This window comes from Vanellus vanellus, assembly GCF_965231255.1.
Source record: "Vanellus vanellus genome assembly, chromosome: 5".
NCBI lineage: Eukaryota > Metazoa > Chordata > Aves > Charadriiformes > Charadriidae > Vanellus > Vanellus vanellus.
Window position 1 is genome coordinate 23812126 of NC_138910.1, and position 26876 is coordinate 23839001.

The following is a 26876-nucleotide window of genomic DNA, read 5'->3' on the forward strand; positions in this document are numbered from 1 at the left end:
CAAGTTGATACATAAATCTAAGCAATATAAATATTGCATCTCTTAAATTTCCCCAACTTGATGCTCCTGAGGCTGTTCTACTTGGATCCTATTGTACTGTGTAGGGCCTGTGCACTCTTGGGTCTAATGTCATATGAGCGGGTTACAGGATTGGTTGTGTGGTCTGACTGGCGTGCTTCCTGAGTACAGGCTCTTTACCCTTTCTTAAAAGTGGATCCTGCTCCCATAAGCCATCAGACCTGTTCTGCTTAAGCCTCTAAAGGGCCTTGGGTGTATTCTTTTTCAAACCCCCAAGTTTGCAGGTTCACAATTTCAGGAAAGTACCTCAAAGTTGGGGAAACAGGCAAGACTTTGTAAGGGCTCCAAAAGCACTTCTACTTTAGCTAGTGTTAGCAACACACAAATCTGTAGGAAACCGTGCCTTTAGGTATTTCCTTGACTCTATTCTGCCATCCATTATGTCGTGGTTTGGGATGGTTTATTTCTCAGGCTTGAGATCCTCCTGTTTCCTCCCTCCAAGGAATAAATATCGGTATCTTTTCATGTAGTTCAGACTTTAGAACTGATTTGTCTTGGCCTGTAATCAAGACAACTTAATCTGAAATGAGGATCATTGAAATTTATTAACCATGTTTTATGGTCCTAATGGGATTCAGGCCCAGCTTTCAAAACTGGAGTTTGTAGACTGACAGTTCTCCACTAGCATCTTATATGATCTGGAGAAAAAGTGTAATGTTTTCCAAATGTTTAAAGCCTGTGGCTTTTTTCTATTAAATTCCTTTTAGAAATTTTAATTCTTCTGGCTAGGATATCTTGTGTGTATGAGATGTCATTCATCTACTGTAGTATCCAAGTCTATTATACTCAATAATAACAATTTTTAAAAGATCTCTCCTGATTGTAATAGTAAGCCTGAAGGTAAGTTGTGGGATCTGGGGGGGTTAGGATGGGGTTTTTGTTTGGTTGGGTTTGGTTTCTTATTGAACGTGTTCAGGTGTTGGTGATAAGCCAGAAGACAGAAAGCTGTACTGAAAAATGGTGCTTAGATTTGGTTTCTGCATAGAGCTCCAGCATACTTCCTGTGCTTTTGGGCAAGACTGCACTAACACTGCCTGAGCTTTTGCATTGCTAAGGCTGAAGCCACTCGGGAAGAAGCTCAAGCATTTTAAGAAACTATAGGACTGACAAGAAAAATCACTGCTATTTGCCCACTTAGAAGGGTTGAATGTTGTTTCCCTCTTCATAAGTTATTTTTCTTGGGGTGGGGGAACATAAAAAGGCAGAACAGTCTGGCATTATCTGTTCCTTTCATACTTCTAGTACCTGATGTGGGAAAAGAGGTTTGTCTGCTCTCACCCCCAGGTTATATGGATGTCCCAAAAAGGGCTGAGAAATGTCATGAAATGTAGGCTTGATGCTGGAGGTAGTGAAGTTTGCCATATTTGATTGATGGTGTGGGATAGATATGAAAGAAACCTACTGGGACAAAATTGCTTTCCTTGGACAAATAGTGAAACTTCTCTCTCTCAGTGATTAGAGCAGATTAATCTTTTCATAATCTATCAGAATACTTCTTTTCCTTTTTATGTTTACCCTGTTGAAAGAGGTGAGCTAGTGCCTCCAGTTCCCTTAGCGGTGAAGGTGCCGTCTTAGGCTGGGCATGGTTTCTCATTCCAGTGTGGTCTGGGAACATTCGATTCTGTTGGGATGTGCTTGTGGACAGTGAACTTATGACCTGTTTACAGGAACTATTGTGTTAGTAATTCTTGGCACCGAAGATATGAATAAACAGCCTCTTACAGACTTAGAAACTTTGAATCCTGCCATCCTGCAGCAAAATACAGCTTCTGCAGCAGTGCTGCCAGGAAAGACCATGTGAGTACTCCCTAATCCATTACAGTTAATTAAGCCAATTATCTGAAACAACCTTCATCAGCAAATTAAACTAGCCCTGCTGACTTTGCCTGAAGTGGTGTAAGAAGTGTCTGGACTATCCCTTGGCAGAGAGAAAGAGGCAATAATCTCTTGTATAACAGCTAGAGAACAGAGGTGGTTGTACTGACGCTGCTGCTGGGGCAGCACAGGCCAGTTTAGTTTGGTAGGCTTTTGGGGTGAGTCTGTTCAAACTAACATTTTGGAGACTAAGCAGTAGTGGTAAAGCTGACTAAACACTCAGGTTTCGGTGGATGCTACCAGACAAATTCCTAGCTTTCTGACTTGCCAGTCTGGATATTTTGTTCCATTGATTTCAACAGGATAACAAATTTCACCTGCAAGGGAGCTGCAGGGTTCTTGTCTCCGCAGTACACACAGCAGCAACTCCAGCTGTTCAGTGAGTCGTATTTGTGAAATAAAGTTTAAAACTGCTTATAAAAGTTTAATAAGTTTTGTGTAACTCCTGTTTATATTCCTGTAATGTAATTAAGAACAGGGACCTCCTACTATATTTAAACAAATACTTATCAGTGTAGTGTAGAAAATAGCATAGCTATCGTGGGTATTGTCTGACTTTTGCATGCTGAGAGAGGACCTGTGAACTAATAACAGCTGTCTATAGAATTGCAATTAGATACTGGGGGGATCTCATTTTGTGGATTTGCAAGCTGACAAATGAGCACTGAGGCTTAGCAGCGACTCTTCATCTCTAGAAGTTGGGAGTGTAGGAATTGGGTAGCTGAAGGCAAAGGCTGTTACAGCCCTCTCCTATTCTGGGCACAATATGACACTGAAGTAACCCTGGCTAAAAATTATTTTTGTTCAAACATGTAATCTGTTATCCTAGGTTTCTTATCTTAAGCTGCTATTGTTCTTCTTTTGAGTTAATACATACTAAGAGGAACTTAGAGCACACTAATAATAGCCTTATGTGATTTATTACTTTTTTTCCTGCATTTTGATTAAATCCAGATTCTTCAATCACTTCACTCAAACATCAAGTGAAACTTTGCACAACATACTGATACGGCAATTAAGAGTTTTGTGCATTTGACTATTCTTTTCAGATTGTGCATAAGATCTGGAAGTATATTTAAAGTTTTTCATAGTAGATGCTGCTGGCATCAGGCTGCTGGTTTGGCCTTCCATCACTGACAAATCCAGTCACAGCAACAGCAAATCTACTTCAAGAAAATTCAGTGGAGTATCTAAAATGGTGAATTTAGTTCAACTGGCAGAGACAAATTTTCTTTCCATGCAAAGCTGTTGTCAAGGGTGCTAATGCAAGATTTTGTCCGAAGAGGTAAATGAAGCTCTGAAAAATACTTGTTTCAAAACCTGGGTCAAACTCCTCCCTTTCATGTATTTTGAAACATAAAAGTTACCTACTGCAGATACTAGGAAACAACATCTAGCTCAACAACTAAACCTGAAGAAATACAACAGAATACCTACAGTTTCAGAACTGAGAAAGCAAGCTACCCAAAGCTGCAGGATTTGAAGGATGCTTTAACTGCTGTAGTAGGGGGAATAAAGGTCTATGTAGCTGAAGCAGTATCTCGGACAGCAAATGTCCGTGCCTCCTATGAACAAACACACAGAGCTGCTACGTGGCAGTTTAGGCAATTCAGAACTGACCTATTGTCTCTCTCTGCAATGTCAGCGGGAGGGCGAGCAGCCCATGATGTCTATACGAAGGATTTACGTCTGCTTATATAGATCATTTTTTCAATTCCTTTTTGTCTCTCACTGAGACTTTGTTGCTCTTTATGTTTCTCTTTTATCATATTGTATGACTGTCAGACACTAGAAGGCTTGAAAATCTTATGTTGCATATTTTGCCATTTTACCTTTTCTCCCAGTGTCAGTTCTGACCTGATTTCATCAGTATCAAACTGCTACATTCGTAAGCCTATCACCTAAAAGCTTGGAATCTCAGTTTTCAAATTGAAAAACATTATTCTCTAATGCTACTGCTTTGTGAAACATTGCTTGCTAGGATAATTTGGACTTGAAGTTGACAAAAAGACAGCATGGTAAAATATTAAAATGCATTTCTCATAACCAATTTTCTGTTGCAGATATTTCCGTTGTCTCAAAAAAACAAAAAAAAAAAAAAAAAAAAACAACAACTTAAAGTCATGGGGAACATTTTTTCCTCATGGCATCAGTATTTCCAGCCATTTTAAACTGCTGGCTCTTTCTCCAATGATCAGAAAGATTCTGATCGAACCCTGAGTTCTATCTATTAAAATGTTTCATTTACAAAAGGCTATTAACCACACCAGTGGCAGTGTTTGGACTTGTGAGGCTAAAAACTTTAGTGCAACCAGTAAAAACAAAAGGCTATTACACAAAGCAATACAAATAGATGCAAGCTCTGCTCAGGCAGGGCGTGCTATCTGCCATCGCACGGGCTTGTAACTGTGGAGGGAAAATTGTAGGAATGGGCTTCCCTCCCTCTCAAATCTTTTTTACAATGTGAAAAGAAAAATAATGCAAATACCAGATTCTACTCAAAACTACTCATTCAAATACATGCTTACTAGCTTCTTTGTTCCTTACACTAAAGCCTTCAGTAACAGGCATTGCAAGAAACGAGACTACAGACTCTGTATCTGAGCTTTCTTTCAGATCTATAATGGTACAAACTGGTGAAAAATTACCGTTAATCTAACAATTTCCAGATTTCCATGTTCAAAATATTTTTAATTCTCCAGACTAGAGAAGCAAAGAGAAAAGGGGAAACTCTTCAAAGCTCATTTTGGATATAAGGCTCCCACCGAAATTGAAGGAATCTCAGATAATGACATGATGAAGACAAAGCTTTGGGAAGAGCATTTCAGAATTCCCTCTTTGCCATTACAAAAAAAAATAAAAGTATCTATATAGCAGGAGTAGTACTATGCACTGTTTTTTTTTTTTTCCCCAAGGGTAGCACTAGCTTCTTTCTTTAGCAAATAAAGAACATGTAACGCTGTAAACATTCCTCATATAGGAGGTATATTGCTCCATTTATGGTTGTTGCACAGTTTGAACTGAAGAGATAAAACGTAAAGGAAATCTAGATCAATGGGAAGAGCTTGACATCCCCTTTTTTGTTTCTAAATGCTATGGCAATAAGGGAGCTGTTCCATGTTCAATAGTTGCTATTTTTAGATGCTCATTTTTTCCAGTTAAGCCTTCCTCAGAGCTGTATGGGGTGTTCACGGTTTTAAAACTTCCACAGTTTCATGGGAAACATAAAATCTTTGCCTAGAATGAATTTAATGGTAGGGACTGTGGATACATCATTTTGCTTTCCCTAGAGCTGTGATGTAACAATTTGGTGTAGCTTTGTCTGAGTATATATATTTTGTATCACCAATGGAGGAGTTTTTTGATTTTTTACATGTTCAGGACTCTGAACTATCTCACTGTGGATCAGATGAACGCCAGTGATGAAAAAAGGACACCTATTTGTGATTAGAGCAGGACCCAAACAGCACCAGCCTCATCATCAAAAACTGCTGTGAAACTAAACCATATTTTGAGACAACCTTAGATTGCCTAAGCCGAACCCCAGAAGTATCCAGCTGCTATACTTAAACTAGAAGCATATTTCTATATTGCTCTATGTAAGATTTCATTTATACATAACGCATAGCTCTGTTGTTTTATAGACTGGTACAGATTTCTTTCAAACTCGTATTTAAAAGCCTAGCTTTATGTCTTCCTTAGCACATCTTTTTCTTATTTTAATATCAGCCTGCCCAACCTTGGGAGGAAATAAAGTTGAGATTCTACATTTAGAACATGCTGACCCTGACAGCACACAGCCGGACTAAGTGGGATGGGATGGGATGGGATGGGATGGGAAAGACTCTCCTTGAAGAATGTAACACAAGAGGTGTGTTCAAAAGACCCTGGGCTGAAAAGTGGTTTCTCCAAAGCTGCGTCTCAACCTGAAGCACTGGACAGCTTGAGACATCACTGTCTGTCTTGACATTTCAGAGGATTTGCCAAACATCAACAAAATACAATTATATACATGAGGAAACAGTGGTGTATTTTCTTTTGGTGACAGAACTTGAACATGGCAGAGTACAATTTTTCAGGTTTGCTGTGTCAGGATATGGTGTATCTCTCCTTGTCTGAGATACTCATCCCCATTTTACTGGTGTAAAGCTCCTAACAAACCTCTATCTGTTATAAAAAAACCTGCATCTAAGCATAAATTAGAGACTACTGAATAATGACTGTTGTTAAGCTTAAGATTCATCCAGACACTGCAAAAATTATACAGTTGGTCTCTTGGAATGTAATCAATCGTAATTCAATAGATCCCCTCTTGGTTTCCAATATGCAAAAGGAATTGGTCCAGTCTAACCTACATGTATTTGTGAAACAACCTGCTACTAAGGATGAGGTAGTTACAAAGGTGGTAGAAGCATAACTAGTATTGTCTCTGGTTCCTGCATTTTGTTATGCCATCAACCAGTTTTCAGGCTGTTCCAATAGGGAATTTTGGTTTTACGGCAGTAGACAAAAGCCAAGTGTTTGCTTCATTTTCTCTAAAAGTGAGTGGGAAATACTTATTTAGTTATTGCGTGACCTAAGAAAGGTGAGATTAGGCTGCCTTAGAGCACTTTGTTTCTCTCCTTTAGTGACAGTTCAGGAAAAGATGGCGAGTTACTCGTCATACGTGGCTACTTCCATGCGAAGTGCGCTGTTCTCTTTAGGCATACACAAGCACACCCACTCCAGCACACACGTACTTATGCCACGCAGCAATAACATGCGATTGCTTTATGCTGTACATGTAAAGCAATCTAAACCATTCCATGATTCTCCTAAACCATTCTATGATTCTGCGGTTGTCACAGAACCAACGGTTGGCTGGCTGCATTCCTAGAGCCTTGCCAGGATAGAAAGTAAGATAAAATGATGCCTGATGAGCTCCCACAGGTTACCAGTGTGTGAGTACACATACATGAGTGTAAAGACACAAAGGTCCTTACACACGTGTGAGGATGTAAGAAAGGATACTTGTATTACTTCTACATTTGGTTTCTTCCCTCTACTCTTGCAACCACCACCCTAATGCCTTCCTGTCATTCTTCCATTTGGCTATTTGATTCCTTTAGGTTTAGTATTTGCCTGACAGCTGTTGGACTTATGTCCTGTAACGGTGTTTCTCGAACTCTGACTAGCCATAGGAAGACAATTTCAAAATGTGTTTAATTTTTCAGACAGGCAAGGCAAATGCAGGCAAGGAAACAAAACTGTGGACAATAAAAATGATAAACGGACATTAGAAGTTTAGTTTGATTTTTACTTGACTGCAAATGAAACCTACCACACCAGCACTGTGTAAGATGGTGATATTTCTTTAAAGTATGATGGTACCCATACCACAAAAAGGATGGGAAAATGGTGATCTACTGAAAAGTTTGCTCTTTTAGATCTTTTCTAAAAGCATGAAGTTTGGCTGTGCAGATGAAATAATGAGTTTGGCTAGAAAAATATGAGTTTTAGGGTTCAAGCTTTATCCTTCAGATTCTCATAGGTCTTTACAACAAATGTAACAGCAAAAAATTAGTTCATAAAGAGCAGTTCATCTTTTTATTCACAAAAGTACAAAAATGTGTGGGTTTGTTTGTTTGTTTTTTTAATAAAAAGCGTGGAAAAGAAATTATGAGGTGGCTCCAGCACTCATGGAATAGTATGCTTGCAACTCTTCTGACACCAAGTCCCGCTTCGGGAAGTGCAGTCTCTCTGCCATGTCTCTGGTGGAAAGAGTACCGTCTCCGAGCCCGCCAGGCACGTTATAAAGCTGAGCAGGATGGGGACTACACAGAAAGGCACTTCAGCAATACTTCAGGGGAACAACAACCTGAAGACCGCCCAACATCCCACCATAGGACAGGCCGAGGCTGCCACTGGCGGCAGCGCGGATCGGCGCTGACATTTGAAGGCTGCCACCTGCAAACCCGCGGCAGAGCCCGCCGTGCCCCCACGCCGCCCGCCCCACCGCCTCGCTCAAACCCCCGCCAGCTCGCCACCGTGGAAGGGCGGGAAGGGGGCGCTCCCGCCCCGCCGCCACAGCCACAGCCGAGGAGCCGGCGGGCGCTGACGAGCTGCGGCCCTACCAGGGCTACGGGGCAGCGAGGAAGGGCTGCACGGAGGTGACAGCCGCCGGGCAGCGTGCCGGGGCGGCTCTGAAGGGACGGCATCGCCACCGAACTGCCCGAGACCCGCGGGCGGGCAGGGCGCGGCGGGACTTACCTCAGGCGGCGGCGCGCGCGCACAGCACTGCCCCCACCAACCGCCGCCGCGGCCGCCGCGCGCGGGGCGGCCACGCGCCCCCAACCTCCCGCGCGCGCCCAGCACCAGGCAGTCAAGGCTTGACACCCTCCGCTCCCCCCTCCAGGCGCTCCTGCCCGCCGCCACGTGATCCCGCCTCACATGGGCAAAATGGCGGCGCCCAGAGCTGTCAACGTGCTGCGGAGCGGAGGTGAGCGCGCGCGCGCCGCCGCCGCCGCCGCCGCGGGGGGGAGGAAGAGGAGGGTGGGGGGAGGCCCGGGCCCGGCGCGGCGCTTCGACCTCTTCCCGCCGCCGAGCTGGGACCTGCTTGGAATTCCGAGGAGCGAAAGGACGTGGCGGAGAGACCGCCGCACCTGCCGGGGGCGGCGAGAGACCGCTCCGCCGGTGGGAGCGCCCGGGGCGCGGGAAGGTGTCCCGGGGCGGCGCGGGGAGAGGGTGGGTGTCGGCGGGGCCTGGGGAGCCGCAGCGGTTATGACCGCGCGTTGCCTTGGCCCTCTGCTGGAGTTTGGGGCCGGCCTGATCCCGCCGGGAGGCCAGAGCAGGGGCAGCGCTGCGGTCAGTGTAGGCCGCAGGAGCGTTTTGCTGTGGGCATTTTTGCTGTTACAGTTTAAGGGTTTGACAGGAAAAAAAAGTAACGTGACAGAACTATACGTGCTGCTTCTGCCAACCGCAGAACTTGTTACGTGTTGGCGCTTCCGCCTGTGCCATGGCTTTTCAGGTGCCCTCATCCCCCCACGTTCTCCGAACAGCACCTTCTCTGCCGTCTAACCTTTCACAAGTGAATCACCCCCATCGCTTCCTGACTTAGTAATGCGTAAGAACAATTGTACGAGATGCTGCACTTTGCTGAGAAATGTGCTATCTTATTGGCGTAAGGTTATGTGCTTCTCATTTCTTCCCCTCAGTGTTTCATTGTTTCATGTTAAATAGGATGGGAAGCTCTTGGGGCGTGCACCCTTCTGTGAGTGTTTCTCTTTAGCACCCGTTGTAAAATCTTAAATGGGTGAACAGAAGGAAATACCTCACAGTGATCTTGACGAAAGATTTGTATGATTAATATTTTTTTTGAGACTGTTAAATACTTAGTGTAGTAATAGGGGATAGGGTGATCACAGATTAATTTTACCTTAAACATTAAACTGAATGCTCTGTGCTTTCAGCTAAAGCATAATATTGCAGTGCTTTACACCTGGCATAACAAAATTTCAATCCCTTTTCTCATGTTAGTGATCCTGATCTTCTACTGTACTTTTCATTCTATCCAATGGTCTTGAAAACCAGTGGAAAATGTAAAGACCTCTTCTTCGTAGTTAATCCTGAATTTTGCAGGGCAGGAGTGCCACATGTTGGGTTTTTTTTTCAGTGGTGAAGGCTCATATCCATAAGGAAATTTCAGTTTGACTGGACTCTTGGAACCTGAGCATCAGCTGAACTCTGGGAAGAGCTGCAACATTTGGCCTTCAGAGTCTCCTATTTGTTTTATTTCTAACAGCTCTCAGAACCTTCACTCTCACATGTGTGGAAGTGTGTGGAACGGAATCACATTTTTTAGTTATAATACCACACAAACAACGGTTTCTTTGCTTGAATTTCAAACAAATTGAAATTTATTCACACTATTCTTCATTATTTGCTTCAGCAGTTCTGTGTCTGCAGCCTTTTCATTCTGGGTGTTGTTTTGGTCATGTGCCCATGCCCTACCACTGCCTCCAGGCCCCTCCACACCTAGAAACCTGATGTCTGTCATCCAGTTAAAAGAGCCAAATTGTTTAAATTTGTTAAGCCTTCACACCTTCCCTTCAGGCATCAAACCTTGTTCAGCTCCCCTAGTGGATATGCATTTCCAGAAGTTGAGAAAGCAAAACTGTCATACTTCAGACAGGACTGATTAAACTAAATCCAATTTTCTCTGAATTGGACAGTTTAGTATAATTTAATTTGCAAATACTGAAAGACAGAAGTAATTGAAATTAGGTTTCTGTTCACCTAGGGGAATCTATTCTACCTAAATTGAAGGAAAATTACTTTTTTGTAGCCTCTTTTTTGATATTTTTTAATATTTCTGATGTTATGTTTTTATAAATGATGAAAGGAAAGTTTTCTTTATTATGGAACTGTTTCTAGATAAGTGCATTTGAACAGCAGAGAATCACAGAATTTTCAGAGTTGGAAGGGACCTCTAGAGATCATCTAGTCCAACTCCCCTGCTAAAGCAGGATTGCCCAGAGCACATTACTCAGGACTGCATCCAGGCGGGTCTTGAAAATCTCCAGGGAAGGGGACTCCACAACCTCCCTGGGCAGCCTGTGCCAGTGCTCTGTCACCCTCACCGTAAAGAAGTTTTTCCATGTATTTGAACGGAACTTCCTGTGTACTAACTTATGCCTGTTACCCCTCGTCCTGTTACTTGGAACCATTGAAGAGAGCCTGGCTCCATCCTCCTTCAACCCACCCTTTAGATACTTGTACGCCATAATAAGGTCTCCCCTCAGCCTTCTCTTCTCCAGGCTAAAGAGTCCCAGCTCTCTCAGCCTTTCCTCATAAGGGAGATGCTCCAAGCCCTTAATCATCTTAGTTGCCCTTCGCTGGACTCGCTCCAGCAGTTCCCTGCTTGGAAGCAGATCTTGGAAGTTTTTATACAGGTTAAATACTTACTCCACATATCAGAAGTACTCAGGCTAGCTTAAAAAATATCTTTATTATATTTATTATATTTGAAAAAAAGAAAATAAGTTGAAAGAAAGATTGTAGGAAGTTAAAAAGACAGTTTCTGCCTTTTGAATAGGCATATAGGGAATTTATTTGAATAGTCTCTACCTTGCCCATGTCAGAATTGCAACAGTGTCAACCCAAGAACAAGGTACCTGACTTGATAAGAGTGTGAGTGGCTTGCACAAACCTTTGTGAAATTCGGTATGCTGGAACAATGGATCTCAGGGTGTCTTGCAGTGGGTTGAACTGCATTTTAGCTGCCACCCTTTCCTGAACAGTATTTGAAAAGAATTTTACAGGTGATGCATAGAGGTGCAAATTGCATTTACCATTTTGTAAAAGAAAACTAAGAAACATCCAGAACATAGATTTGTACTTATAAATAGTTGTCATGGCTTGAGGAACCCACAACAATTTATTATCATTTAGACAATTATTCTGTCACCCAATGACCCCTCCCCACCCAGGAAGGGGAATCAGGGAAAAAAAGAAAAGAAAACCCAAGGGTTGAAATATAAACAGATTGAATAGAATAAGACTAAATAATTAACAGCAATAATACTAAAGAACTAGTATTGATCCCGATACCAATATAAAATATGCAAGGATTATCAGTCAGTTGTATCGATAGGAAGCTGTGCCCTCCCAGCAGTGGACAGCAAATGTCGGACACTGAGAGTGCTATGGCTTCGGGAGGAAGGGAAGGGCTCAGGGGTCCGGCTCTGAAGCAGGAAGTTCTCAGGATGGCAGCCATCAGGGAAGAGAGAACTTGTCAGAAAACTTCCTAATTTATATGGAATGTGACGTTCATGGTATGAAATAATCCTGTTGGCCAGCTTGGGTCAAATGCCCGGGTCTTGCTCCTCCTCATCCCTGCACCTGGCTAGCTCGAAAACACCGAGGCCTTGAAGCCCGCATACCGTAGCTGGCTATAGAGTAAATATTTTCACAAATTCAGATGCTAGACTCTTCTAAAAGTGCGTTTTTCCCAAGCATTAGAAGAGAAATTAGTCCTGTGTCACTCAAACAGAACAATAGTACAGATTATATGGCGATTCATTAGCTTGTAAATGGTCTAATTACATATTATGACAGTTTCAGGTATTACAACAATTGCATCTGTGATACTTCATTGATAATAAAATAAAGTAGAAGACATCAAAGAACTGCACATCTACAAATACAGCTTAGATGGTTTAAGGCATATTAGTCTTTTATTGATATATTCATTTTAGGCAAGTAAATTACTGTAGAGTAGAAGCTCCGAATTCCTTGTAATGAAGTTTCAGAACTTTGAGCCACAGGAAAATAATGAGAAGATGTCCCTTGTAAAATTAGTTACTTACTGTGTTAAATACTGATATACCTGATTTCTGATCTTGCTTCCCGATCTCTAACTATGAATAAGTATTCTGTAATAATGTATGTGGCGGATTATTGGGCAGACTTTTAAAGTTAGGTCACTGTAGACTCATGGTGTGTGATACATCTTTTAGATAAATATTCCATGTTCCCAGGCTGTCCATTTACTTATATAGCACCTTGTTAAGCCCCTTGTAGAGCTGAGAATTTGTATGCAGGCTCCTGAACAGGTACTGATAAACCTGGAAACTTCTGTCAGGTAGAAGCTATAGCTGTCTCCAGCACCACAGCATGCGAGATGTTGAGAGATACTTTTCTTCTGCAGATGCAGAGCCTTTTAGAAATGATTGTTTTCAAAATTTTTCTGAGAATGTTACTCTTTTCCCCTCTATTAGTAAAATGGAGAGGAGATGCGTAAATGTGTTTTTAAATATTTAAAAAAAAAAAACAGGGGGGAGCAGCTGGAATTTGATTTTGTTGCAATACAGCTTCAAAGCCTTGCATTTCGAAGTTTGCCTGGAAGTATTGTCTCACTAGAAATCAGACTTTTTTCTTCTTTTTTTAATTACAAAGCATTCTTATTTGGGTCGTATAGATCACAAGTTTGGTTCATGGGTCTTTTCAGTAATGCATGGTTGAGTACTGGCTATACTTCATAGTTAGTCTAGGCAAAATTGAGTATTTTGAAGGAATAATAAACTCTTCTCCAGCAGGGTATTTATATAAAAATCATCAAACTATTCTGAAGCATTAAAGAAGTTAGAAATATTAGTTCAGAACCTACAAAGACTGGACCAATAGAAGGTGTAGCAAGTGGCTGAGGCAACGTGAAGTGATTTGGTTTCCGTCCTTTACATAGAGTGCATATATATATAGTTTTATGTAGTGTTTTTCTTTGTGGTCAGACATGGCTTTGCCATTTAGGATGATAAAACTGGTAGTCAACTTTTAAATTACCATTTTAGATTGAACTCTGCATAGTGGTGTACAGAAGCATGCTATGGAGTCTCCAGCTGGGAGGTAGTTAAATAAATAAATAAAGTGCCTGCTGCAAATCTCTTAAAATCTCCATTTCCATGGCTTTTTGTTTTCCAGAAACATGGTCAAGATCAAATCGGTTTCCTTACTGAATAATATCTATCCAAAACTGTTGCAGTTTCCACCACCTGCAAGGGGAGAGGACTGTCTTCACTCTCTGGGAATCTTTTTGCAGCAGTTTCTGATAACCTACTGCCATCGCTAATCCACTTCTTCTGTAGGTGGGAACCTGGACTTGCCAGCATGTCACCTCCTCACCCTCACAGCCTGCTAGAGAGGATCTAGCATCTTTCTGAATAGTTAGCAGAATCAGCATCTGAGCTGAGTTGAGGCATCCTTGCCCCGGTGTGCTTAGTTTCCTTTCCTTTTATATTTCTTTTACGTTTATTCATGAAATATTTATTCATTATCCAGACTTCATCAAACACCTGTGGTCGGCTTTGTTTCATGAACGCAGCTGAGGGTGCCTCCTGGTCCTCAGGGAAGCAGGGGGGACACCCCTGTGAAAAAGAAGGTACTGAACTGTATTTTAGGGGCATAGTTTTCATTGCCTTAACCTTAATTTGGAGTTGATCTTTATCATTATTGATATTTAGACAGTTTGTGCGTTCTGTCCAGATGGGAACCTGTTTTTCTCACTCCTGCATTGGAATGGGAGTTAACCTGAAACATTCGACCAAACTTAAGAAATTGAGTGAATTTGGCTTAGGAGACTGAGCATTAATGACTGTCTAATACAAGACTCCGGTCTCTTGAGTTATCCATAAAAACTTTACTGAATCTTTTGCTAAGCAGTATTTCTGATACACATCATCCATATCTTGCACTTTATTAGTCTGCAGCCCTTGGTAATTCTCATGGTCTCATAAAATGCAAACTTTTCAATATTTTTAAGAGGAAGTGAAAGAAGGGCACAAAATAAGGTAATTTTCTTTTTTGATGAAATCAAAGCATGCATGCCAGATTTCTTAACTGCTACTGCATTGATCTGTTTCCATCTTTTTGATAATGAATTTTGAAACAGGAGTTACATTTATTTTTTAAAAATTACTGTACCTAGCCCTTTGATAAGTGTATTTAACCATAAACTTTGACATGTATGAGATTATTCTCAAGTTAAGAATGAATCATAAAATTCTTCTTAGCACTACTAATATTCAAATGTTAAAAGTATGTCTTCATGTGTATCTTCATCACCATTAAAAAGAAACTTAGAAATGTACAACTCAAAAAATTCATCCTCATCTATGGTAAGTTCCAATACTTCTAAGATAATGCTTTTTAAAAAATTAACTGTAGTATATACAGATAACAGTTTTGGGGAGACTTGACTAAACGTTTCCTGGTATTCCAGACTGATAATGAAATACGTTCTGTAATTCTGAGGTTTTTTGGCAGATGAGAAAAAGTGATTGAAAACTTTCACGAGAGTTTTTTCAAGATCAAATGATGGTTAGCTGCACTGTGCAATATACGAGCTGGGCAATTAGCTGGAAGAAAATATTAATTCACATTTTCCATTAATTTGTAGACAGACTCATGTCTCCAGAATTTAACATTAGCATTATCAGCTGCAAATGATGCATGCTGGAAGTTCAAACCATTTGATTGTAGTACACTTTTAACATTTTTCAAATGATCCTAAGGTAGTTTTATCCCTGTCTTGAAAATAATCAGGCAGACAAGGAATTATTCCCATTTCAACAGTGCAGCAATGAGTAACTCTGGGGGAGACAGGCACTTTCATGGTTTGAGGCACGAGAGAAAAAATATTCCCCTTTCAATAAAGTGTTTAATTGTTCTCTTCTTTCAGTTGAGAGGTAATGTATTGTTGGCAGCACACAGCCCCTTTGTTCTGACAAGATCTATCACTTCTGGCTGTGGATGGATTTGTAGGGTGTGGTTTCTCCGTGAACTTAGGCTTCTCAATCAGCCAGCATTAGCTAGGATGGCCTTTAAGTGAAGGAAGGTCATTCGCAGATGTCCAGCTGTGGCATGAGTTGGATCAACTTGTTGATATACCTGAAAACCAGCCGCTGTGGTGGTGGCTGTGTTCAGGTCGGCAGCTCGCCAGTTGGGTTTGATGCAGGGTGGCATCCCCGCTCCTGGTGGCAGCCTACAGCCAGGCTGGCACAGCTACCAGCTTATAAAGCAGCAATGTTTTCATGTGCGGTTACGTTTAAGTGATCTGTATATGTGATGTTAGGCATTACCTGTGTGTTTCTAGTTGGTGGCTAGCTGCTGAAACCTGACATTTTCTGCCATGTTGGCAGCTTTGCTGACCCGCACCTACTCATGTAGCCATTTATTACCATACATAAAGTCTTTTCTTCTTTGTAGGAAGGTGCCCATTGAGCTGGTGCTGGAGCATCACCATTGAGGTTACAACTAAAATCCACATAGAGGCAAAATTAATGACAAGTTCCTGAAGAGTACTTAGTTTCAGCCTTTTGTGAATGCTTTCTCTGCTCCGCGTGCCTTGTATCTTGGGTGGCCTGGTCCCAGGCAGTGTCCTATATCTGCCAGTACTTAGCCTGTGGCGAATGTATTGGACAGGTACATTTTTAGATACCAGAAGTTAACTGGGGCAAGCCTAGCTGTAATCCTTCAGGCAAAATTGAACTGGCTTGGAAGTTTATTTTACATGTGTCATTTTCCATTTTGCACAGTTTTCCTTAAAGCTCAGCTGGACCTTTCCCTAAGCAGAAAGGAGCTGCTTTCTATTTCCATTCCCATCACAGAGCTCTGAAACTTTTCCAGCATGCGCAGCAGCTCACTGCCCTGGTGCAGCAACTCTGTGTAAGGGCTGGTGTCCAGCTGCGTGCAAACCCTGAAGGAAAACACCAGAAAGCTCTGGGAAAGCTTCTACAAGAAACTGGGATGCCCCATCATAGGGACTTGGCTTGCTGCCCTGTTTCCAAAATAGGTTTTACAGTGGTCTCTCAGTTTTCAGAGACAGATGTGGGGCTGCCTGTGAGCCAGGAGCACTCCCAGTTTGCATGCACAACTTCTGCGTTGCCTGCCAGAGGCTGTTGTCCTTGTCTGGCTTTTCCTTACCTGGCTTCAGGTAGAAAAGGAAAAGCTCAACATAATACCGTGCAATAGGGTGGAAAGGTCACGTCTGTGATTTTAATTCCAGGTGTGCCGTTCAGTGATGGCTTTGGGTAGCACAGAAGGCAAACTTTGTCTCTTACTGAAGGGGTAGGTCTCTTCAGGCTCACAAACGCAGTGTTAACCAACACACAAATCTTAGTGTTGCTCTGCAAAGAACCAGATGACGAGTTTAACCTTCTCTATACTTACGCAGCAAATCAACGAAATGAAGGATACTGCTTCACAATTTCTAGGGATTAATTAAAGAAAAGAGAGATACAGGCTCTTAAAATCTACACCAGAGGATGATCCTGCCAAGCCTGCAAGTGAAGTCTCTGGCTTCTTGGCTCTTGCATGTTCTGTTACTTAAAACATCACAAATAGTGGTGTAGTATGTCATAGGTTTCTAGTGGTCTCTAAGCTCGTTTACTGTAATATGTTGTGTTTGAACAGAAAGAATGAAGGACTTAATCATCCCTAAAGAAATTCTGGACTTCAAATTGTGGATTATATTGTGTTTCTAAGCAGATAGCTCCTCTAACCAAAATCACAGTATCAGATGCCATATGAGCACATAACAACATTTTTTTGCCTCTGAGAGCTCGCAGCGCAGGTAGCTATGATGGACAAAAGGGACTGAAATCATGAGCACCAGTTGATGGATGGAGAAACTGTAGCACCAAGGGGGTAATTTGTGGAGGGTCTTGTGGCCCCGGGGCATCGGCAGAATGAAACGCGGCCTGAGGCTGCCCTAATGCCCACTGCTCCTAAGCTACCACAGCTTAACAGCGGACATACATGAAGTGGCTTTCTACATTTAGATAACATATTCCTTTTACTCAAGCTTTTGCACTGGATTACCCTACCTAGACCAGAAGCAGGCTTTAAGGTGTATGTAAAAACAACATACCGCGTGTCTGTGAAGTTTGGGAATTGTCTCTAGCTGTGCAGGGGAAACCAAGCTGAGCTGGTCTGGCATGCTTCCCCTCATTTCTTGCGTGGTTTTCTACCGTATAGCTAGAGTTGGAGTGTAAGGTTGAGGCTACCAAAAAATATTTCTATAGTGTCATGGTGTTTTCTTTTTTTATTCTGAAGAGACCTGGGTTTCTGCTGAAGTAACACTGAAGACAGGCTGTTTCTGGTTTTGAACCTGTTCTGGTGCTAAAGCTGCAGCAGAGGTCTGTGTCATGAAATCTGAGCTGGTTTTGCTTTCTACAATACTTAGACATACTAGACATGATCTGGTTGTGACAGTTGTGAATTATGAGGAAATTTAAGCAAAAGCTTAGGAGTTTTTGAGCACTCTTCAGTGACGATTCTGCTGGTCAACTGCAAACTATGGTTTCAAATTAGTGCTTGATCATATATGCAGTCTGTAAAAGGCCTTTTCTGCACTAAAATCACCTGTAGGATCCCTAGTTACGATGTCAGTTTGGGATTGTATAATTTTCCCTGTCTTTTGTTATTTTTCATTCCTCCTTCCTTCTCCCCGGCTCCCAAACAACCACATTCCTATATGGCACTTGGAAATGCACATCTAGCGAGGCAGGCTCTCCTCTTTGACATTTTGATGTGGTGATGTGCCAATCCTGGATAGCTTGCAGTGCTTCTAGACACCACATCCCAGTGCTGTCGATCTAGCCATATTTATTAGCATTAAAATTTAATTTGAAGTAATGAAGTGGGAGGGGGAGTGGGTTACAGGGCAATTGCGCTTTTTTTTTTTCTTTTTTTTATGTTGTGCCTGTTCAAGCTGCGTGCATTTGTCACAGTGGTTTCTTTCCTAAGAATTTATATTTAAATCAGTGTTTTTTAAAATATAGTTGTGTGCCTGGTTTAACTTTCATAATACGTATGTGAAAAAGGGAAAGAATGTGTACAAGGAGTGGTCTGTAAGTTGTACACTCTCTGCCGTACAGTTATTGCATTCTGTAGAAAGAGGCTGTTTGGCTACAGCAGTGTTTTAATTTCATTTTTTAGGCTTTAGTTACACATTTCTGGAGTCTCCCTGACCACTTCTGTTACCTGATGGCGCCTATATTTCATCAAGTTTAGACAAGCAGTCTACCTGGATTTAGGCCCAGAGAAGCTGCTGTAACTGATGAACATGATCCGCTCTGCCTGGGAATCCAAGACCTGTAGTACCGCGATTCCCAAGGGAATTGAAAGAAAACTGTTCAAGCCTTGCCCCCTACATTTTTTTTCTTTGTTGTTTTTACATATTATCGCCTTATACTGATGGTTAACGTACCTCACCACAAGTAAAAGCTGGTATTAGTTTGTTGATCATTAGGAGAAAAGATTATTTTTAACCTAGACTGAAAACACAAGCAGGGAAGAGCACAGACAGCGACAGAAGTTACTTTGACATCTCTTGATTACTGCTTCCAAATAAAGTGACAAGTTATTAAACAAAATAACAAAAAGTGTTACAGCACTAGTGTTATCATGTTGGGGTTTTTTTACTATATTATAATTTTTATGCTTCCAGAGTTTAGTGGATGCAGTTGTGTATTTTAATTTTGTTCTTGCATGTTTCTCTTTAATCTGTTTCATTCTGTTAGAAAAGCTGCATTATATAAACATCGTGTATTATTTTAGCTGCAGAATATTATCGTGGTGGATTTTTTTTATTTAGAATATGTTTTTTGAATTTTTTTATGATTGCAGAGTGAGTGTTAGTGTTCAGTCTAATTAAATTTAATTATATTTCCTGTATGCTTTATTTTTAGTTTGCTCTTCTATGCCTTTATTTTCATCAGGAGTTGTAAATTTGACTTTTTTTTTTTAAAAAGCATGGAGTTGGCAGTCAGACACAAGCCCACTTTAAAGCAATGAAATAATTATCTTAAAATTCTTCTAAATGTGGGGAACATGTAGTTTCTGCTTAATGATCAAGAGCTGTTTCTTCATGTCATTTTGGATTGTGTGACCCTGTTAGTTTTTTCTTTTGTAAGTTTAAAAAATTAAGATGGGGAAGAGTAATTAAAAACCGCTTGTTTCTTCCTATTGTAGCTTTTATGTCCAGGTCAACTGAACAGGCAGGCAGAACATGTGAATTCCTCTTTTAACTACATATATTTTTGTTATTGTTCATTTATCTTTTACTGCTCATATTTACTTAACTAATATGTTATACCATTGCTTGTAGAGAGATTTTTTTTTCCTTGGTATCTTAAGAAAAAGTGTGGAAATATTTACCTTGATCTATATCTTATTTTTGTGTTATTGTAACAGTTTGTCTGACTTATTTGTTTTTCTAAACATGAGCTGTTTACCCTGGGAGGTACTACAGTGGCTGGAGAACGTGTAAAGCTCTGGGATCGTGAATGTGAAGACTGAACAGATAAGGATCCTCAGATTTACTTATTTAAATCTAGTGACTAACAAACGTCTGAAATAAAGATGTCACTACTAAAAATTCATTATTCTTTTCCCCCCGGTAAGAGAATATAAGGTCTGCTGTAGCACAGTACATGTTTTGTGTTACAGTTCACATCTTCCAGGCTTCTTGTCTGCTCCAGGTTTGACATTCCTGGTATTGCTGAGGTTTAAAACAAAATAAGCATTAAAAAAAAGATCATAATAGATCTTTTTAAACCTCAAAAAGGTAAAAGTATAATCATGTGGTATCATCACATTAACAATTTTTTTCCAGTCACCAGCAAGGGAGCGAGTTACTGTTCTTACTAGACAAAGTTTGTTCTAAGTTTTTGATAGTTAAATAATGCCTGACTAGTAAAGCTGAAGTTGTTTTCTTGCATTGTGGCCATACTCGGAGGCCTCGGGCTTCCACTTTCTGTTGTCTGAATTATAGGAGTCTTCTGCCCTGGAGACTGTGCAGCAGTTTGTGAAATAAATAAGGGAGAGAGGCAGAGGCTTTTGCCAGCACAGAGGCTTTCTCAGCTTACTGCGCAGTGATGAATCAGTTTGAGTACCTATGTCATGAGTCTCACCTCGGTGCCTTGTGAACTTCCCACTTCCTCGGGTCAGTGGTCGCGGTGGGAGCTAGCGATCCTTGGGAGCTCTCCTGTGTTCAGAAACGGGAGGCTCTCCTGCTAGTCTGCCACTGTTCTTCTCACAGCAGGACAAGTTCTAAGAGCTGCATGGTTGAAGACAAGGCATGATATCAACACAGGATGGGGCTCAGGTCCTTCATGGGACTAGGAGCCAGGGATTTGAGGGCTGGTGGTGTGCATGGCCTTGGATAAACCGTTGAACTTTTTGTGTCTTTCTACACCTAAAATGGAGATATTTATCTACCTTGCAGGTGCGTTGGTTGAGATTAATGACTTGTTTGTAAAGCACTTTGAAGATGAAAAGCACTATAAAAATGCTAAGTATTATTATGTATGAGCTCTTGAGTGCATAATGGCTGTTTGCCTGCCAGTATTTAAAGCAATTTGTTGCACACTAAGTATGAAAGGCACTGTATGAAGTCAAGTTCTAGTTTCCATTTAAGAAAAGTCACTCATATTTTGTGTTCAGCATTTCAGGTCACACCATTGGTCTTCAGTGTTATCTAGAGTGAAAACAGACTCTAGAAGACTTTTTAAGAGGAACCATTTCAAAACTTTTAAAACCAGGTTATTATATAATAAGGGTTTCTTCTCAGTCAGTCATTTCTTACACTCTCTATAAGTCTTGGGTTTTGTTTGCCAAATTCCCGGATCTTCTGCCTTCTCCCATTTTGCCAAATGCATCTTCTGTCCCTTCTCACACTTCTGTCTGAACTGCCGTAACTTTTCTCTCCCCGACCTTTCCATCCATCTCCACAGTTGTCACCAAAGCTCCTGTTCTTTGCACTGCTTCTGCTCGGTGGCTCTTGCCACGTTGCACGTGTTTCCTTGGCCCTTCATCTACCCATCCCTCACTTTGGTCATTCCTGCACCCAGGCTTCCCCTGCGCTCCTACCCCAAGGAGTCTCCCACCCCGGGTGCTTGCTGCCGGCCAGTGCTGCACGGTATGGTGCTCTTCTTTAGGATGCTTCTCCCATAAATGTCAGAGTGAACTGCCTGTTGGACGTGCAAAAACATCCACAGAAGGGGCAACGCTGCTCTGTGTTTGAGAGCAGACCTCCCTGTCCGTGACCTGTTGGTTCAGTGATCTTCAAGCTTTTTAAGCATGGGTTTTTCTAAGCATCCTCCAGTGGTGATGTGGACTGCCATGTAGGGAGCTGAAACAAATTGATAATGAACTTGGTTTCTAAAAAAAAGTCTTTTCAAGCCCTTTGGATGTGGCCATCAGATTCCCAGGCTTTCTCAAATCACAAGTTGAAAACAACTGTGTCTTGTTTATTATGAATCAGCACCATATAGACTGTGCAGCTTGGATAATAAAATACTGTCTTTGGCTCAGTCTTGGTTTACTGCATTGGGTTAGAGATGTGAAAGAAACAAATACCCCATCTTAAATAGATTCATACTCACATATAATTACATAAGTGGAGTCCCCGTCGCCTTACAAGGTGTGTCACAAAACCAGAACAGTGCATGTTTTAATTGTAGGAGTAAATTGTGAGAGAGCAGGCATGAAAATTCGTCTACCACAAAGTAAGATCTTGTAGTTTATTGGGTGCAATTCAGGCAGGAAAATACAGTATGTGACTATGTTTAATATGATAAGAAGTGTCAGAATTTTCTATTTTGTCTTAGTTATTGCATTATCTTGCTATGTTTTTAAAAGGATCTAAGAGAAATCATTTAAGGTAATATTTACAAGCTGAACTGTTCATTGGCAAAGGACTTTATCCATATGATAACTGGCTGTTCCTTGAAGGTAGTTACTACAGACGTTCCTATACAAGGGAAGTTTGAATTATTTTTTTTTTTTTATTCCTTTAAGATAGTTCATATTTAAAATGTTATTTGAGTGGAAAACAATCTGGAAGTGTTTTATGACATAGGAGCAAAGTATGGAAAGTTTGTTTGTTTATTTTATTAAATGACTTATTCCCTGGGGAGTTCTCCTTTTAGAGCTGTTGTCCTTTCCAAATCAGTAGATGTCTTTCTTTTTACTTCTCAGTTTCTGAACAAAGAGGAAAATGTTGGAAACCAAGTGTTCAACAAACTGCCCTGCTGCATGGAAGCCTTAGAAAAGGGGAATAAAGGGCTCTTCAGAGCTCCTCAGAGGTCTTTTGGCAGGCGTACTCTGTAGCACGCAGCCTGAGAAAACTTTCATGAGTGTTTTTGAAAGTCCCACTGTTCTCTTTCGAGTTTAGATGATAAATAACCAGCCACTCTAACCAGCTGTATAAAGTCTCAAACTTTCACACTTTAAAGATGTTTACCCTCAGGTATTTATGGTTAAAATACCTGTTTAAAGCTATGTTTCAATTTTAGATCAAGCTCATTTTGAACCATGAAGGACTATTGCAGTAAAGAACACAATCTAAATTTATACATTAATACTTATGGTCTATCAGATGTGCTCTAAATGAACACGTACACTTCTCAGATTATCTGTTTCATGTTTAGTGGTACATAAACTTGAATTGGGTCCTGCCTTATTTTTTGAATTATGAAAGTCAACAGATGTGGCATAAAATTGAAAGAAAACGGCAAAGAAATTGTTTGTTTCTCACATAAATTCCAGCTGTTTGTCTGTCTGAAAATCTGAGACCGAAGGTGAAGACAGAGTTGGAAAAAAGCAAGAATGAGCTTCTAACCTCCTTTCACAAGTTGTAAAAAATGAGATGCTGTATGTGATAGGTGGTGCAGTCACAACAGATCTGCTTGTATGCTGCTTGGGTACCTAACTCTTGAATGAGCTTGTAAACTCATCTAGAGTTTTTGAGGTCCTTCTCCACTGGACAAAGTGGATAGTCATTTTGGTTTGACACCGAGATGAGGTGTTGCCCACAGTTGTTTGTGCAGGTCTGAGAATTGAGTCATACTCTTGTATTGTGGACGAAACAGTAGGTGGTGATTAGGCTTAATATCATTGCCATGTGCTTTCTGAACTAACACCTGTGAAGTGGCTAGGCAGGTCTCACCTCTCCAACCTATTTCTGGTTGTTCTGCACTTACTACTATTAACATACTTCTTATGGCTCATGACACAGACTTAAAGGAAAAGGGTGTTCTTTGAAGAAATAAAGTAGTGGGACTTGTCTGTGTTTATAAAGCTTTATTTATGCTCTGGCGCACCTTACTAATTCAGCAGAAGCTTAGCTCATCAGAAGAGTTCTCTTCTGGGAAAGCTTAAATCACAGAATCATAGAATTGTTGAGGTTGAAAGGGACCTTTAAGATCATCAAGTCCAACCATTAACCTACCCCGACAAAATCACTTCTAAACCATGTCCTCAAGTACCACATCTACCCTTTTATTAAACACCTCCGGGGATGGCAAATCCACCACCTCCCTGGGCAGCCTATTCCAATGTTTGATAACCCTTTCAGTGAAAAAATGTTTCCCAATATCCAATCTAAACCTCGCCTGGCATAACTTGAACCCATTTTCTCTCGTCCTATCACTTGTCACCAGGGAGAAGAGGTCAGCCCCCACCTCTCTACAATCTCCTTTCAGGTACTTGTAGAGGGTGATAAGGTCTCTCCTCAGCCTCCTCTTCTCCAGGCTAAACAACCCCAGTTCCCTCAGTTGTTCCTCATAAGATTTGTCCTCCAGACCCCTCACCAGCTTTTTAGCCCTTCTCTGGACACGCTCCAACACTTCAATGTCCTTCTTGTAATGAGGGACCCAAAACTGAACGCAGTACTCGAGGTGGGGCCTCGCCAGTGCCGAGTACAGGGGGATGATCACTTCCCTAGTCCTGCTGGCCACACTATTCCTGATACAGACTAGGATGCTGTTGGCCTTCTTGGCCACCTGGGCACACTGCTGGCTCGTATTCAGCTGGCTGTCCACCAACACCCCCTGGTCCTTTTCTGCCGGGCAGCTTTTGAGCCACTCTGCTCCAATCCTGTAGCGCTGCATGGGGTTGTTGTGACCCAAGTGCAGGACCCAGCACTTGGCCTTGTTGATCCTCATAGCATTGGCCTCAGCCCATTGGTCCAGCCTGTCCAGATACCTCTGCAGAGCCATCCTACCCTCAAGCAGATCAACACACCCGCCTAGCTTAGTGTCATCTGTGAACTTACTGAGGGTGCATTTGATCCCCTCATCCAGATCATTGATAAAGATATTAAAGAGAACTGGCCCCAGCACCGAGCACTTGTGACCAGACACCAACTGGATTTAATTCCATTCACCACCACTCTCTGGGCACGGCCATCGGTTCCTCAAAAAGATCAAGTTGTACCAACAAGAATTGCCTTGCTGGTATAGCTCTGTCCCAGTGGTTTTCTGGGTGGTATCGTTACACTGCCTAAGAGTTTGGGGTTGTAGAGTACTCTCCTTAACTAATACAAGTTTTCTGGCAAAACTTTAGTTGCAGAGCAACCCAGACTGCAGGAGAAGTGGCTGTTTCTAAAACCTGCTTGATAAAGACAGTCTTGCTTTTGTTCATTTGGGGACTGTTTTGTCCAAATAACTCTTTTCTAAAAACTGTTTCACCAAATCAGGTGTAGAATAAGGTAGATGGTAGACAAACTTTTGCAGCTTTTGCTGCAACAGTATCCCCAGCTGTGGGAACTAGCTGGAAGATGCAAACCTTATGGTGGGAGGTTGGCAGCTGGAAGCTCAGCCAGCTGAAAATAATCTGCTGGGGTGGCTGGGGTAAAAGCACCAGTTCTTTCCTCTCCCCTCTGGTGTGAAAAGTGGTGATGGACTACCAACCACTGCACCATGAGCAGGCACAGCGAAGGCATGGGCACATCGTTTCTGCTGACAGTGCTGTTGCAGGGGGAGCAGCCACATCAGAATAAACTTTGCTGTAGCAGTTTGCTCAGTGAATGTGAATTGGGAGCCCTGACATCTATAAAGCTGTGGCCAGGGTCATAAAATTCCAATTCACGGTCACATCACTTTGCAGTGGGCCATGCGGGTGGGTTGACATGGACTTCACATTTTCCATGATTAAAATACGCAGCAGGTTTCTTAGTGCATAATTGACTGAATTTGCTGGTTTGGGGATGACTTTAGAGTCAAAAGGATTTGAGAGCTCCTCCTGTACATGTCTCGGCTATGGTTTTGTTAATACACATAATTTCTGTTATCACATCTTTCACATTTTGTAATGCCAAAGCTTCTCACTCACAATTTATTCAGGTGTTTGACCATTGTCTTCCAAGAGACAGACCGAAGATACGAAGTTGAATGCAGAAGGTGCCTGGTTCTGCAGCTGGCCTTCTGCAGAAAGTTGTGGGAACACCAGCACTCACTCTAGAGTTGAGGCTTTTATACTCTCCCTGTCCAGCTCTATTTTATAATTCTCAGAATAATTTATGGTGCATCATGAATCACATCTGGATAGAGGCTTACGGAACAACTTCGCTGACCTGATTTTTTAATTAGAGAAATAGTGCCTTTGCAGCTGAAATCACCAGAAAAATCAAGACAACAGTGTTTCCCCATGCAGATCTGCAGGTTTAGTAAAGCACTGTCAAGATGGGTCTGCACTATTATCAGATTTACCAGAGGCTGCCAGGATCACTGGCCTTTCTTAATAGCACTGCTGAGTACTCCTTGGCACATGCATGGTTTTACTACTAGCCCATTTTTTATTTGATTTTTCAGTCCTCCTCATGAGGATGCAATATGTGCCCGTGTCTTACATGACACGCAGACAGCTATGCAGCCTTCTCTTCCACTTAGAAGTAAAAATGCCCTTTTTTGTATCAAATTGAATGGGAAGCCTTTGAAAAAAAAAAAAATTAATGCTATTAGTATCTTTAAAAATTTTGCATCTCATGTCAGTTCTGCCTCCAGAGCTCTTTTTATCTAACAAATAAATAAATACATAAGTGAGCTGTATTCTGGTTGAAACTTTTCCTCACTTGCAAGCAGCTGGCTCCCGTCAGAGCAACTGAGAGATCCAGCTGTGGGCTCAGGTTGCTGCCCACACAGATCTGTCTCTCCAGTGTGCAATACTATTGCCAGTCTGTATATTTAAACCCAAACCTGTAACAACAACAACAACAAAAGAGAGTTGAGGTGGATGTTTGACAAATGATGCAAGACAATCTAAAAGTTCTGAGTTGAGTTTGCAAATTGGTTAAGTGGGATGTCCCCATGGAGAATTTCATGGATTACTGCCCAGCTTTGCGGACAAGGTAGCTAAGCATGCTCTGAAGAAATGCCTGTCATATTTAGCTGGCAAGTTAGATTATCTTCATCTTGTGGAAAGCAAAACATTTATTGCTTCTTATAAATTTACTATCTGTGCAGAGAAGAGCTGTGTAAACCCTTTTCAGACTAGAAAAAGGAGTTGGAAACCTAATTTCTTGCAAAGACCCTTTGCTTACTCTATCTTAGAATATCAGACGGTAGAGTAGTCCAATAAACTGTACAAAGTGAGTGAATAGCCTG

At 41.6% G+C, this 26876-nt stretch overlaps 1 protein-coding gene across 1 annotated transcript in view; it reads left to right on the top strand.

The window, feature by feature from the left end:
- Positions 1-8382: 8382 nt before the first annotated feature.
- Positions 8383-26876, top strand: part of METAP1D (methionyl aminopeptidase type 1D, mitochondrial) — a gene marked incomplete at its 5' end in the record, with an annotated part of 52001 nt that continues 33507 nt past the window's right edge. Inside the window, one exon of the mRNA XM_082483396.1 lies at positions 8383-8431. Within this exon, the coding sequence (XP_082339522.1) occupies positions 8383-8431 (49 nt within the window). The remainder of the gene's footprint in view (positions 8432-26876) is intronic.